Consider the following 13,843-nt stretch of genomic DNA (forward strand, 5'->3'; position numbering starts at 1 on the left):
CTGCCTTCTGAAAAAAGCCTGTGCAGACTCCAGGAACTTGAAGAACTACTGGCCTGCCATAAACTTTTCCTTCCTAGGCAATATGAGAGAAATATGGGTAGTCTCACAACTTTCTTTTGATATCCAGACAAAAAACCTCCTGGATTACTTCCAATTGGGCAGGGCTGCATCACACGGACCTTAATACAACAAGTGCTTGACGACACACTGTTTCCTCAAATAGAGCAACCTCTGCCATCATCTTCTTCTATACCTTTCAGATCCTTTTGATACAGTTAATATCCTGAAAGAATAGATGGGCACTAAGGCAACAATTCTAAATTGGATTACCTTCTATCTCTCCAACCACTTCCAAGCAATAAAAACAGTGAGTTCCATATCAAGTGAAGTTAACCTCGGGAATCAATATTGTCTCATAATCTGTTTATCTAGAGACTTTTCGAGAAATCCTCAGTAGTGTTTGTATACTTCATCACCAATATGCTGATGATAATCAGATTCTTATCAATATTTTCTCCTCAATCAACACCTAGTTGCTTACCAACACCCTGCCCAGAATTCCAAAGTGGATGTCCATCCACAACCTTAAACTCACCCAACTAAAACAGAACTCTTTTTAATCCTACCGCAAAAATTCCTGTGTGCCTGTCCAGGATCGGATTAAATCTTGCTCTTCCGAGGTTGCATACTAGTGATTGTGAACAGTGTGAAATGAATATGATTCATATTTGACAATCGGCTTATTCTGCAATCTCATATCTGGACGATGGCTACAAACTCACGCTACCACCTTAGATTACTTTGGGATATCAGACAGGTCATCCCTAACTAAGACTTTAAGTCCCTAGTCAGGACACTAGTTCTCTCCAGATTGGACTTTGGGAACATACTTCTATCTGATTTTCACTAAAGTTCACCTGGCCTCCCTCAGACCTGTTCTTAACAGTGTCTCTTTCATTAATTCAGGGTACAAAAAAGGTGATCACATCTCTCCTATCCTTCTCACTTGTGAATGGCTCCACATTGGAGAAAGGGCACAATTTAAGACTGTCTGCCTTACTCAGAGAGTCCTGCACAACTCCAAAGCCTCCTATCAGGGTAAGAAACTGAAAATCTCTAGTGCACAACTGTGGTCAAGGAAAGTTGAATCCCTCCTACTGAAACTCCTGACATTCAAATAAGAGTATTGTATGAGGCAGTCCCACTTCAGTATTTCTACTAGCATCTGCAACTCTCTCATCCAACTCAACGCATGATCCCCATGCCGGGTTACTTTAAAAGAGGAACTTAAAACCCTCCTCCTTTTCCAAAGATACTTTGGTCACTGACTGCTTTTAACACCATCACCCAATGCCCACTGCCTTTTCTTGACTGTATTGTTCTCCGGTGTATGATTTCTATTGTTTGTCCACATTAGTTAGAATTCTCTTGTACAGCACTCTAATTACCTTGGGCCACGTTTACGCTATAGGATATTGCAAAATAAATAAAACATGAATGTATAATCCATATATTTAACAAAAGAACTTAACATGGGTCTCGAACCCCAATATTGGTGGTTATAAATACTTTCTTCTGGAGTTCTAATAAAGACTTACTTCTTCAGTGTTTGTCTGTCCAGTTCCTTTTGCTTCTTTCTTTCTACCTTAGGATCAATTTTTTTGGTTTGTAAGCGCTTAGGAATTGCAGTAGGTGTTCCCTGACATTCTTTTGCATTCCGTTCAATTAATTTTAACACAACACCATTTTATTACTATGTCTCAAAACTTTCAGTTCAAAAACTGTTCTTCAAAGCAGCATTTGATAGGTGGGTACCTCAATATGGTTGACCTTGCAATGTGTAACACCAAGATTATTAGCAGAGCCTAATCCCAGTATTTGCTGCATTTGTCTTACATTCTCATTGTAGGAGGAATCCGCTTCTCAGTGCTTCAAACAGGGGGTTTGCTGGTTGGCTTCCTGCAGAATATGAAGATGGATGTTCACTCCCCAAAGGATGGACAGAGAACAGAAGAATACATGGATTTGGTCTCCCTCTGGTACAGTATGAGGGCTCTGAACTGTGGTGAAGTAGGAGGGCTTCTGCTCTGTGATATGACTGATGGTAGAGCCAGTGGTTAAGAGGGGAGGTGTCTACCTACCATACGATAGAGTAGCTGTACAAATCATGTTGTGTAGTAGGCACATAGCAAGGATCACCAAATCAGACAGATTACTTCTTGAATATAGAATATATCAGGTGCCACATATGCTGTAGATAGGACAACCAACTTGGAGCAAAGCTTGTTTGTTCAACCTCCTGATCCTACTGACTCTCACTGCAAACATTCCACGCACAACACTCACATTATTCCATGCATGCATCATCACTTAAGCAGTGTACATCCATGACATCGCACATAAAAATATATCAAGTGTCATTACTTTGCTGGTGAGTATTGCTACATTTATATCATGATTCATTACATTGGGTACATCTTTACTCCCCATATCAGTACAGGTAAGTATTTATAAATAATGAAAACATAGGAAAAAGGTAAAGGAGATAAATAGTATTAATATTAAATGATTTAAACTTGATTAAATGGCAATTTAAGTGAATACATAAAATATTAAGTTGAAATAAAAAGTTTTAAGACTCAAGGACACTTCCTGAAAACAAGGGAATGTTTTTAAAGGAGAGAATGGGTGTTCACACACCCAGCAGTGAAGGCAGTGTTCTCACTTTGAGAGAGTAGCAGGTCTAGCCATGCTAGAAATGGGAAGGCAGTCTCACTTCCAAAGAATGCAAAAGTGGTCTTTTTCTCAGTAATACAATGAGAAGTCTTATTGGTTGTGGAAGGATATAAGTCTCACTTCAAAACATGTGTGTGGGGGCGTCTCATTAGAGAAGGTGACTCACTCTTCTAGAAGAAGAAATGATAATCTATTTTTCAGGAGAGGAGTTTGTGGTCTCACTTTCACAGAAAGTGTGGGGTCTCCAGTATAAAGGAAGAAAGGAAAACGTCATTGCTAGAGGAAGTGAAAATGATCTTTTTTCTGGATTAGGAAGGAATGGCCTTCTAAGTGTAGACAGAGGACTGATCTCATTTCTAGAGGAAGATGGGATAGTCTGAAGAATTAAGAACGTGTTTAAGCAAGTTGTGTTTATAGAAGGAGGGCCATCACCTTTCGCTGTTTTTCATTGCAGGCACGTGCAGTTTCAAACCAGATTGTCCAGTTTCCAAACAATGAAATCACACTGGATAATGAGCGGTTACTCACCTTCATGCAGTTTGGTCAGTGGACAGACCATGACCTGAGCCTTTCTCCAGAGATTCCAGCCAGAACCACCTTTGTTGAGGGCCTGGACTGTGACCACACCAGTGTCAAGGCACCACCTTGCTTCCCACTCAGGGTATTATGCAGACCCGTGTTTACTGCACCATATCTGTTCACATGATAGGATTCGGCTTCCTCAAGCGCATGGGTACTCACAAACTTTGTGTCAGGGCCAAAATTACAGTGTGGTTTGTGGCCAAGGGCCGCACCGGTAGGGGTCGGGTCAGTGGGGGTGGGGTGGGGGGTGCTAGAGTAAAATAATCAAACCCGCTTCAAAACATTAGACAATGAGACCATGCTATTTCAAAAGCAGATGTAACTACAAAGAGCACATTTTGATAATACTTTTGTATTAGCAGATAAAAGCAACCTTAAGAGCCATTGCATAGCTTCATACACACTTTGACCCCAATTCCATCACAGTTTCTCTCTCTGTCAGTCAGCCTCTCTCTCTCTGTCAGTCATTCTCTCTCTCTGTCAGTCAGTCACTCTCAGTCAGTCAGTCTCTCTCAGTCAGTCAGTCTCTCTCAGTCAGTCAGTCTCTCTCTCTCTCTGTCAGTCTCTCTCTCTCAGTCTCTCTCTCTCTCTCTCTCTCTCTCTCTTTGTCAGTCAGTCAGTCTCTCTCTTAGTAAGTCAGTCTCTCTCTCTCTCGCCCTGTCAGTCTCTCTCTCGCCCTGTCAGTCACTCTCTCTCTTTGTCAGTCTCCCTTTCTCTGTCAGTCCATCTCTCTCTGTCAGTCTCCCTCTCACTCTTAGTCAGTTAGTCTCTCTCTCTCTCTTAGTCAGTCTCTCTCTGTCAGTCTCTCTGTCTCTCTCTCTCTCTCTCTCGCTGTCAGTCAGTCTTTCTCTCCCTCAGTCAGTCTTTCTCTCCATCAGTCAGTATGTTTCTCTCTCCCTCAGTCAGTCAGTCTCTCTCCCTCAGTCAGTCTCTCTCTCTCTCTCTCTCTCTGTCAGTCAGTCTCTCTGTCAGTCAGTCTCCCTCTCTCTGTCAGTCAGCCAGTCTCTCTCTCTGTCAGTCAGTCTCTCTCTCTGTCAAACAGTCTCTCTCTCTCAGTCAGTATCGCCCTCAGTAAGTCTCTCTCTCAGCCAGTCAATCTCTTATTCAGTCAGTCTCTCGGTCAGTCAGTCCCCCTCTCTACTCTCTCCACTGTCTTTCTCTCTCCGCTCTCTCTCCACTCTCTCTCCTCTCACTCTCTCTCTACACTCTCTCTCACCACTCTTTCTCTCCCCAATCCCTCACTCTCTCTCCACTCTCTCTCTCTCTCCTCTCTCTCTCCCTCTCTCTCTTCACTTTCTCCCTCTCTTGGGGCCATGGATACATTCCCTGCAAGGTCCGAGGGCCGCCAAGGAAGGCCTGCCGGGTTGCTGGCGGCCCATGGGCCGAACTATGAGTACCAGGGCTCTAGCGGCTCTCCTTCTATGCTTGATGCAATCAATTAACAATTGAATTAGTAAAGTAAATTATTCTATAAGCTATCCAATAATGCAGCGATTGAATGAAATATTAGGACTGTCATCTACAAGACAGTTGTAATGGAACAACCTCCACACAAAATAGTTTGCAATCTGAAGAGGGTGAGGTACTTGCACCTGATTCTCTCTCCAAATGGCTAAAATTATGTCAAACAAGTTCTCAGACATTCTCAGAACCAGCTCCTAAATTCTGTAGCGCTACTTGAAGAGTTCTGGATATCCTTCACTCTGTTTCTCTCTCCCTCAGTCAGTCAGTCTCTCTCCCTCAGTCAGTCTCTCTCTCTCTCTGTCAGCCAGTCTCTCTGTCAGTCAGTCTCTCTGTCAGTCAGTCTCTCTCTCTAGTCTCTCTCAGTCAGTCTCTCTTAGTCAGTCTCTCTCTCAGTCAGTCTCTCTTAGTCAGTCTCTCTCTCAGTCAGTCAGTCAGTCTCTCTCTCTATCAAACAGTCTCTCTCTCTCAGTCAGTATCGCCCTCAGTAAGTCTCTCTCTCAGCCAGTCAATCTCTTAGTCAGTCAGTCTCTCGGTCCGTCAGTCCTACTCTCTACTCTCTCCACTGTCTTTCTCTCTCCGCTCTCTCTCCACTCTCTCTACTCTCACTCTCTCTCTACACTCTGTCTCTCCACTGTCTTTCTCTCTCCACTCTCTCTCTCCACAATCTCTCACTCTCTCTCCAATCTCTCTCTCTTCACTTTCTCCCTCTCTCTCTTCACTTTCTCCCTCTCTGGGGGCCATGGATACATTACCTGCAAGGTTCGAGGGCTGCCAAGGAAGGCCTGCCGGGCCGCTGGCGGCCCATGGGCCGAACTATGAGTACCAGGGCTCTAGCGGCTCTCCTTCTATGCTTGATGCAATCAATTAACAATTGAATTAGTAAAGTAAATTATTCTATAAGCTATCCTATAATGCAGTGATTGAATGAAATATTAGGACTGTCATCTACAAGACAGTTGTAATGGAACAACCCCCACACAAAATAGTTTGCAATCTGAAGAGGGTGAGGTACTTGCACCTGATTCTCTCTCCAAATGGCTACAATTATGTCAAACAAGTTCTCAGACTTTCTCAGAACCAGCTCCTAAATTCTGTAGCGCTACTTGAAGAGTTCTGGATATCCTTCACTCTGTTTCTCTCTCCCTCAGTCAGTCAGTCTCTCTCCCTCAGTCAGTCTCTCTCTCTCTGTCAGTCAGTCTCTCTCTCTCTCTGTCAGTCTCTCTCTCAGTCAGTCTCTCTCTTAGTCAGTCTCTCTCTCAGTCAGTCAGTCAGTCTCTCTCTCTATCAAACAGTCTCTCTCTCAGTCAGTATCGCCCTCAGTAAGTCTGTCTCTCAGCCAGTCAATCTCTTAGTCAGTCAGTCTCTCATTCCGTCAGTCCTACTCTCTACTCTCTCCACTGTCTTTCTCTCTCCGCTCTCTCTCCACTCTCTCTACTCTCACTCTCTCTCTACACTCTGTCTCTCCACTGTCTTTCTCTCTCCACTCTCTCTCTCCCCAATCTCTCACTCTCTCTCTTCACTTTATCACTCTCTGGGGGCCATGGATACATTACCTGCAAGGTCCGAGGGCTGCCAATGAAGGCCTGCCGGGCCGCTGGCGGCCCATGGGCCGAACTATGAGTACCAGGGCTCTAGAGGCTCTCCTTCTATGCTTGATGCAATCAATTAACAATTGAATTAGTAAAGTAAATTATTCTATAAGCTATCCAATAATGCAGTGATTGAATGAAACATTAGGACTGTCATCTACAAGACAGTTGTAATGGAACAACCCCCACACAAAATAGTTTGCAATCTGAAGAGGGTGAGGTACTTGCACCTGATTCTCTCTCCAAATGGCTAAAATTATGTCAAACAAGTTCTCAGACTTTCTCAGAACCAGCTCCTAAATTCTGTAGCGCTACTTGAAGAGTTCTGGATATCCTTCACTCTGTTTCTCTCTCCCTCAGTCAGTCAGTCTCTCTCCCTCAGTCAGTCTCTCTCTCTCTGTCAGTCAGTCTCTCTATCTCTCTGTCAGTCAGTCTCTCTCTCAGTCAGTCTCTCTCCCTCAGTCAGTCTCTCTCTCTCTGTCAGTAAGTCTCTCTGTCAGTCAGTCTCTCTCTCTGTCAGTCAGTCTCTCTCTCAGTCAGTCTCTCTTAGTCAGTCTCTCTCTCAGTCAGTCAGTCAGTTTCTCTCTCTATCAAACTGTCTCTCTCTCTCAGTCAGTATCGCCCTCAGTAAGTCTCTCTCTCAGCCAGTCAATCTCTTAGTCAGTCAGTCTCTCGGTCCGTCAGTCCTACTCTCTACTCTATCCACTGTCTTTCTCTCTCCGCTCTCTCTCCACTCTCTCTACTCTCTCTCTACACTCTGTCTCTCCACTGTCTTTCTCTCTCCACTCTCTCTCTCCCCAATCTCTCACTCTCTCCAATCTCTCTCTCTTCACTTTCTCCCTCTCTGGGGGCCATGGATACATTACCTGCAAGGTCCGAGGGCTGCCAATGAAGGCGTGCCGGGCCGCTGGCGGCCCATGGGCCGAACTATGAGTGCCAGGGCTCTAGCGGCTCTCCTTCTATGCTTGATGCAATCAATTAACAATTGAATTAGTAAAGTAAATTATTCTATAAGCTATCCAATAATGCAGAGATTGAATGAAATATTAGGACTGTCATCTACAAGACAGTTGTAATGGAACAACCCCCACACAAAATAGTTTGCAATATGAAGAGGGTGAGGTACTGGCACCTGATTCTCTCTCCAAATGGCTAAAATTATGTCAAACAAGTTCTCAGACTTTCTCAGAACCAGCTCCTAAATTCTGTAGCGCTACTTGAAGAGTTCTGGATATCCTTCACTCTGTTTCTCTGTCCCTCAGTCAGTCAGTCTCTCTCCCTCAGTCAGTCTCTCTCTCTCTGTCAGCCAGTCTCTCTGTCAGTCAGTCTCTCTGTCAGTCAGTCTCTCTCTCTGTCAGTCAGTCTCTCTCAGTCAGTCTCTCTTAGTCAGTCTCTCTCTCAGTCAGTCAGTCAGTCTCTCTCTCTATCAAACAGTCTCTCTCTCTCAGTCAGTAACGCCCTCAGTAAGTCTCTCTCTCAGCCAGTCAATCTCTTAGTCAGTCAGTCTCTCGGTCCGTCAGTCCTACTCTCTACTCTCTCCACTGTCTTTCTCTCTCCGCTCTCTCTCCACTCTCTCTACTCTCACTCTCTCTCTACACTCTGTCTCTCCACTGTCTTTCTCTCTCCACTCTCTCTCTCCACAATCTCTCACTCTCTCTCCAATCTCTCTCTCTTCACTTTCTCCCTCTCTCTCTTCACTTTCTCCCTCTCTGGGGGCCATGGATACATTACCTGCAAGGTCCGAGGGCTGCCAATGAAGGCCTGCCGGGCCGCTGGCGGTCCATGGGCCGAACTATGAGTACCAGGGCTCTAGAGGCTCTCCTTCTATGCTTGATGCAATCAATTAACAATTGAATTAGTAAAGTAAATTATTCTATAAGCTATCCAATAATGCAGTGATTGAATGAAACATTAGGACTGTCATCTACAAGACAGTTGTAATGGAACAACCCCCACACAAAATAGTTTGCAATCTGAAGAGGGTGAGGTACTTGCACCTGATTCTCTCTCCAAATGGCTAAAATTATGTCAAACAAGTTCTCAGACTTTCTCAGAACCAGCTCCTAAATTCTGTAGCGCTACTTGAAGAGTTCTGGATATCCTTCACTCTGTTTCTCTCTCCCTCAGTCAGTCAGTCTCTCTCCCTCAGTCAGTCTCTCTCTCTCTGTCAGTCAGTCTCTCTATCTCTCTGTCAGTCAGTCTCTCTCTCAGTCAGTCTCTCTCCCTCAGTCAGTCTCTCTCTCTCTGTCAGTAAGTCTCTCTGTCAGTCAGTCTCTCTCTCTGTCAGTCAGTCTCTCTCTCAGTCAGTCTCTCTTAGTCAGTCTCTCTCTCAGTCAGTCAGTCAGTTTCTCTCTCTATCAAACTGTCTCTCTCTCTCAGTCAGTATCGCCCTCAGTAAGTCTCTCTCTCAGCCAGTCAATCTCTTAGTCAGTCAGTCTCTCGGTCCGTCAGTCCTACTCTCTACTCTATCCACTGTCTTTCTCTCTCCGCTCTCTCTCCACTCTCTCTACTCTCTCTCTACACTCTGTCTCTCCACTGTCTTTCTCTCTCCACTCTCTCTCTCCCCAATCTCTCACTCTCTCCAATCTCTCTCTCTTCACTTTCTCCCTCTCTGGGGGCCATGGATACATTACCTGCAAGGTCCGAGGGCTGCCAATGAAGGCGTGCCGGGCCGCTGGCGGCCCATGGGCCGAACTATGAGTGCCAGGGCTCTAGCGGCTCTCCTTCTATGCTTGATGCAATCAATTAACAATTGAATTAGTAAAGTAAATTATTCTATAAGCTATCCAATAATGCAGAGATTGAATGAAATATTAGGACTGTCATCTACAAGACAGTTGTAATGGAACAACCCCCACACAAAATAGTTTGCAATATGAAGAGGGTGAGGTACTGGCACCTGATTCTCTCTCCAAATGGCTAAAATTATGTCAAACAAGTTCTCAGACTTTCTCAGAACCAGCTCCTAAATTCTGTAGCGCTACTTGAAGAGTTCTGGATATCCTTCACTCTGTTTCTCTGTCCCTCAGTCAGTCTCTCTCCCTCAGTCAGTCTCTCTCTCTCTGTCAGCCAGTCTCTCTGTCAGTCAGTCTCTCTGTCAGTCAGTCTCTCTCTCTGTCAGTCAGTCTCTCTCAGTCAGTCTCTCTTAGTCAGTCTCTCTCTCAGTCAGTCAGTCAGTCTCTCTCTCTATCAAACAGTCTCTCTCTCTCAGTCAGTAACGCCCTCAGTAAGTCTCTCTCTCAGCCAGTCAATCTCTTAGTCAGTCAGTCTCTCGGTCCGTCAGTCCTACTCTCTACTCTCTCCACTGTCTTTCTCTCTCCGCTCTCTCTCCACTCTCTCTACTCTCACTCTCTCTCTACACTCTGTCTCTCCACTGTCTTTCTCTCTCCACTCTCTCTCTCCACAATCTCTCACTCTCTCTCCAATCTCTCTCTCTTCACTTTCTCCCTCTCTCTCTTCACTTTCTCCCTCTCTGGGGGCCATGGATACATTACCTGCAAGGTCCGAGGGCTGCCAAGGAAGGCCTGCCGGGCCGCTGGCGGCCCATGGGCCGAACTATGAGTACCAGGGCTCTAGCGGCTCTCCTTCTATGCTTGATGCAATCAATTAACAATTGAATTAGTAAAGTAAATTATTCTATAAGCTATCCTATAATGCAGTGATTGAATGAAATATTAGGACTGTCATCTATAAGACAGTTGTAATGGAACAACCCCCACACAAAATAGTTTGCAATCTGAAGAGGGTGAGGTACTTGCACCTGATTCTCTCTCCAAATGGCTAAAATTATGTCAAACAAGTTCTCAGACTTTCTCAGAACCAGCTCCTAAATTCTGTAGCGCTACTTGAAGAGTTCTGGATATCCTTCACTCTGTTTCTCTCTCCCTCAGTCAGTCAGTCTCTCTCCCTCAGTCAGTCTCTCTCTCTCTGTCAGTCAGTCTCTCTATCTCTCTGTCAGTCAGTCTCTCTCTCAGTCAGTCTCTCTCCCTCAGTCAGTCTCTCTCTCTCTGTCAGTAAGTCTCTCTGTCAGTCAGTCTCTCTCTCTGTCAGTCAGTCTCTCTCTCAGTCAGTCTCTCTTAGTCAGTCTCTCTCTCAGTCAGTCAGTCAGTTTCTCTCTCTATCAAACTGTCTCTCTCTCTCAGTCAGTATCGCCCTCAGTAAGTCTCTCTCTCAGCCAGTCAATCTCTTAGTCAGTCAGTCTCTCGGTCCGTCAGTCCTACTCTCTACTCTATCCACTGTCTTTCTCTCTCCGCTCTCTCTCCACTCTCTCTACTCTCTCTCTACACTCTGTCTCTCCACGGTCTTTCTCTCTCCACTCTCTCTCTCCCCAATCTCTCACTCTCTCCAATCTCTCTCTCTTCACTTTCTCCCTCTCTGGGGGCCATGGATACATTACCTGCAAGGTCCGAGGGCTGCCAATGAAGGCGTGCCGGGCCGCTGGCGGCCCATGGGCCGAACTATGAGTGCCAGGGCTCTAGCGGCTCTCCTTCTATGCTTGATGCAATCAATTAACAATTGAATTAGTAAAGTAAATTATTCTATAAGCTATCCAATAATGCAGAGATTGAATGAAATATTAGGACTGTCATCTACAAGACAGTTGTAATGGAACAACCCCCACACAAAATAGTTTGCAATATGAAGAGGGTGAGGTACTGGCACCTGATTCTCTCTCCAAATGGCTAAAATTATGTCAAACAAGTTCTCAGACTTTCTCAGAACCAGCTCCTAAATTCTGTAGCGCTACTTGAAGAGTTCTGGATATCCTTCACTCTGTTTCTCTGTCCCTCAGTCAGTCTCTCTCCCTCAGTCAGTCTCTCTCTCTCTGTCAGCCAGTCTCTCTGTCAGTCAGTCTCTCTGTCAGTCAGTCTCTCTCTCTGTCAGTCAGTCTCTCTCAGTCAGTCTCTCTTAGTCAGTCTCTCTCTCAGTCAGTCAGTCAGTCTCTCTCTCTATCAAACAGTCTCTCTCTCTCAGTCAGTAACGCCCTCAGTAAGTCTCTCTCTCAGCCAGTCAATCTCTTAGTCAGTCAGTCTCTCGGTCCGTCAGTCCTACTCTCTACTCTCTCCACTGTCTTTCTCTCTCCGCTCTCTCTCCACTCTCTCTACTCTCACTCTCTCTCTACACTCTGTCTCTCCACTGTCTTTCTCTCTCCACTCTCTCTCTCCACAATCTCTCACTCTCTCTCCAATCTCTCTCTCTTCACTTTCTCCCTCTCTCTCTTCACTTTCTCCCTCTCTGGGGGCCATGGATACATTACCTGCAAGGTCCGAGGGCTGCCAAGGAAGGCCTGCCGGGCCGCTGGCGGCCCATGGGCCGAACTATGAGTACCAGGGCTCTAGCGGCTCTCCTTCTATGCTTGATGCAATCAATTAACAATTGAATTAGTAAAGTAAATTATTCTATAAGCTATCCTATAATGCAGTGATTGAATGAAATATTAGGACTGTCATCTATAAGACAGTTGTAATGGAACAACCCCCACACAAAATAGTTTGCAATCTGAAGAGGGTGAGGTACTTGCACCTGATTCTCTCTCCAAATGGCTACAATTATGTCAAACAAGTTCTCAGACTTTCTCAGAACCAGCTCCTAAATTCTGTAGCGCTACTTGAAGAGTTCTGGATATCCTTCACTCTGTTTCTCTCTCCCTCAGTCAGTCAGTCTCTCTCCCTCAGTCAGTCTCTCTCTCTCTGTCAGCCAGTCTCTCTCTCTCTCTGTCAGTCAGTCTCTCTCTCAGTCAGTCTCTCTCTTAGTCAGTCTCTCTCTCAGTCAGTCAGTCAGTCTCTCTCTCTATCAAACAGTCTCTCTCTGTCAGTATCGCCCTCAGTAAGTCTGTCTCTCAGCCAGTCAATCTCTTAGTCAGTCAGTCTCTCATTCCGTCAGTCCTACTCTCTACTCTCTCCACTGTCTTTCTCTCTCCGCTCTCTCTCCACTCTCTACTCTCACTCTCTCTCTACACTCTGTCTCTCCACTGTTTTTCTCTCTCCACTCTCTCTCTCCCCAATCTCTCACTCTCTCTCCAATCTCTCTCTCTCCTCTCTCTCCCTCTCTCTCTTCACTTTATCCCTCTCTGGGGGCCATGGATACATTACCTGCAAGGTCCGAGGGCTGCCAATGAAGGCCTGCCGGGCCGCTGGCGGCCCATGGGCCGAACTATGAGTACCAGGGGTCTAGAGGCTCTCCTTCTATGCTTGATGCAATCAATTAACAATTGAATTAGTAAAGTAAATTATTCTATAAGCTATCCAATAATGCAGTGATTGAATGAAACATTAGGACTGTCATCTACAAGACAGTTGTAATGGAACAACCCCCACACAAAATAGTTTGCAATCTGAAGAGGGTGAGGTACTTGCACCTGATTCTCTCTCCAAATGGCTAAAATTATGTCAAACAAGTTCTCAGACTTTCTCAGAACCAGCTCCTAAATTCTGTAGCGCTACTTGAAGAGTTCTGGATATCCTTCACTCTGTTTCTCTCTTCCTCAGTCAGTCAGTCTCTCTCCCTCAGTCAGTCTCTCTCTCTCTGTCAGTCAGTCTCTCTATCTCTCTGTCAGTCAGTCTCTCTCTCAGTCAGTCTCTCTCCCTCAGTCAGTCTCTCTCTCTCTGTCAGTAAGTCTCTCTGTCAGTCAGTCTCTCTCTCTGTCAGTCAGTCTCTCTCTCAGTCAGTCTCTCTTAGTCAGTCTCTCTCTCAGTCAGTCAGTCAGTTTCTCTCTCTATCAAACAGTCTCTCTCTCTCAGTCAGTATCGCCCTCAGTAAGTCTCTCTCTCAGCCAGTCAATCTCTTAGTCAGTCAGTCTCTCGGTCCGTCAGTCCTACTCTCTACTCTATCCACTGTCTTTCTCTCTCCGCTCTCTCTCCACTCTCTCTACTCTCACTCTCTCTCTACACTCTGTCTCTCCACTGTCTTTCTCTCTCTACTCTCTCTCTCCCCAATCTCTCACTCTCTCCAATCTCTCTCTCTTCACTTTCTCCCTCTTTGGGGGCCATGGATACATTACCTGCAAGGTCTGAGGGCTGCCAATGAAGGCGTGCCGGGCCGCTGGCGGCCCATGGGCCGAACTATGAGTGCCAGGGCTCTAGCGGCTCTCCTTCTATGCTTGATGCAATCAATTAACAATTGAATTAGTAAAGTAAATTATTCTATAAGCTATCCAATAATGCAGAGATGGAATGAAATATTAGGACTGTCATCTACAAGACAGTTGTAATGGAACAACCCCCACACAAAATAGTTTGCAATCTGAAGAGGGTGAGGTACTGGCACCTGATTCTCTCTCCAAATGGCTAAAATTATGTCAAACAAGTTCTCAGACTTTCTCAGAACCAGCTCCTAAATTCTGTAGCGCTACTTGAAGAGTTCTGGATATCCTTCACTCTGTTTCTCTGTCCCTCAGTCAGTCAGTCTCTCTCCCTCAGTCAGTCTCTCTCTCTCTGTCAGCCAGTCTCTCTGTCAGTCAGTCTCTCTGTCAG

General features: G+C 45.5%; 1 protein-coding gene across 1 annotated transcript in view; it reads left to right on the plus strand.

Annotated features, from left to right (window-relative positions):
- Positions 1-13,843, plus strand: part of LOC146859095 (eosinophil peroxidase-like) — a 145,470-nt gene that overhangs the window by 66,554 nt on the left and 65,073 nt on the right. The window contains exons 5-6 of the mRNA XM_085647143.1: positions 1,910-2,039; positions 3,191-3,397. Of these exons, the coding sequence (XP_085503269.1) occupies positions 1,910-2,039; positions 3,191-3,397 (337 nt within the window). The remainder of the gene's footprint in view (positions 1-1,909; positions 2,040-3,190; positions 3,398-13,843) is intronic.

The sequence above is a fragment of the Triturus cristatus genome, chromosome 3_2 (genome assembly GCF_964204655.1).
Source record: "Triturus cristatus chromosome 3_2, aTriCri1.1, whole genome shotgun sequence".
Taxonomy (NCBI): domain Eukaryota; kingdom Metazoa; phylum Chordata; class Amphibia; order Caudata; family Salamandridae; genus Triturus; species Triturus cristatus.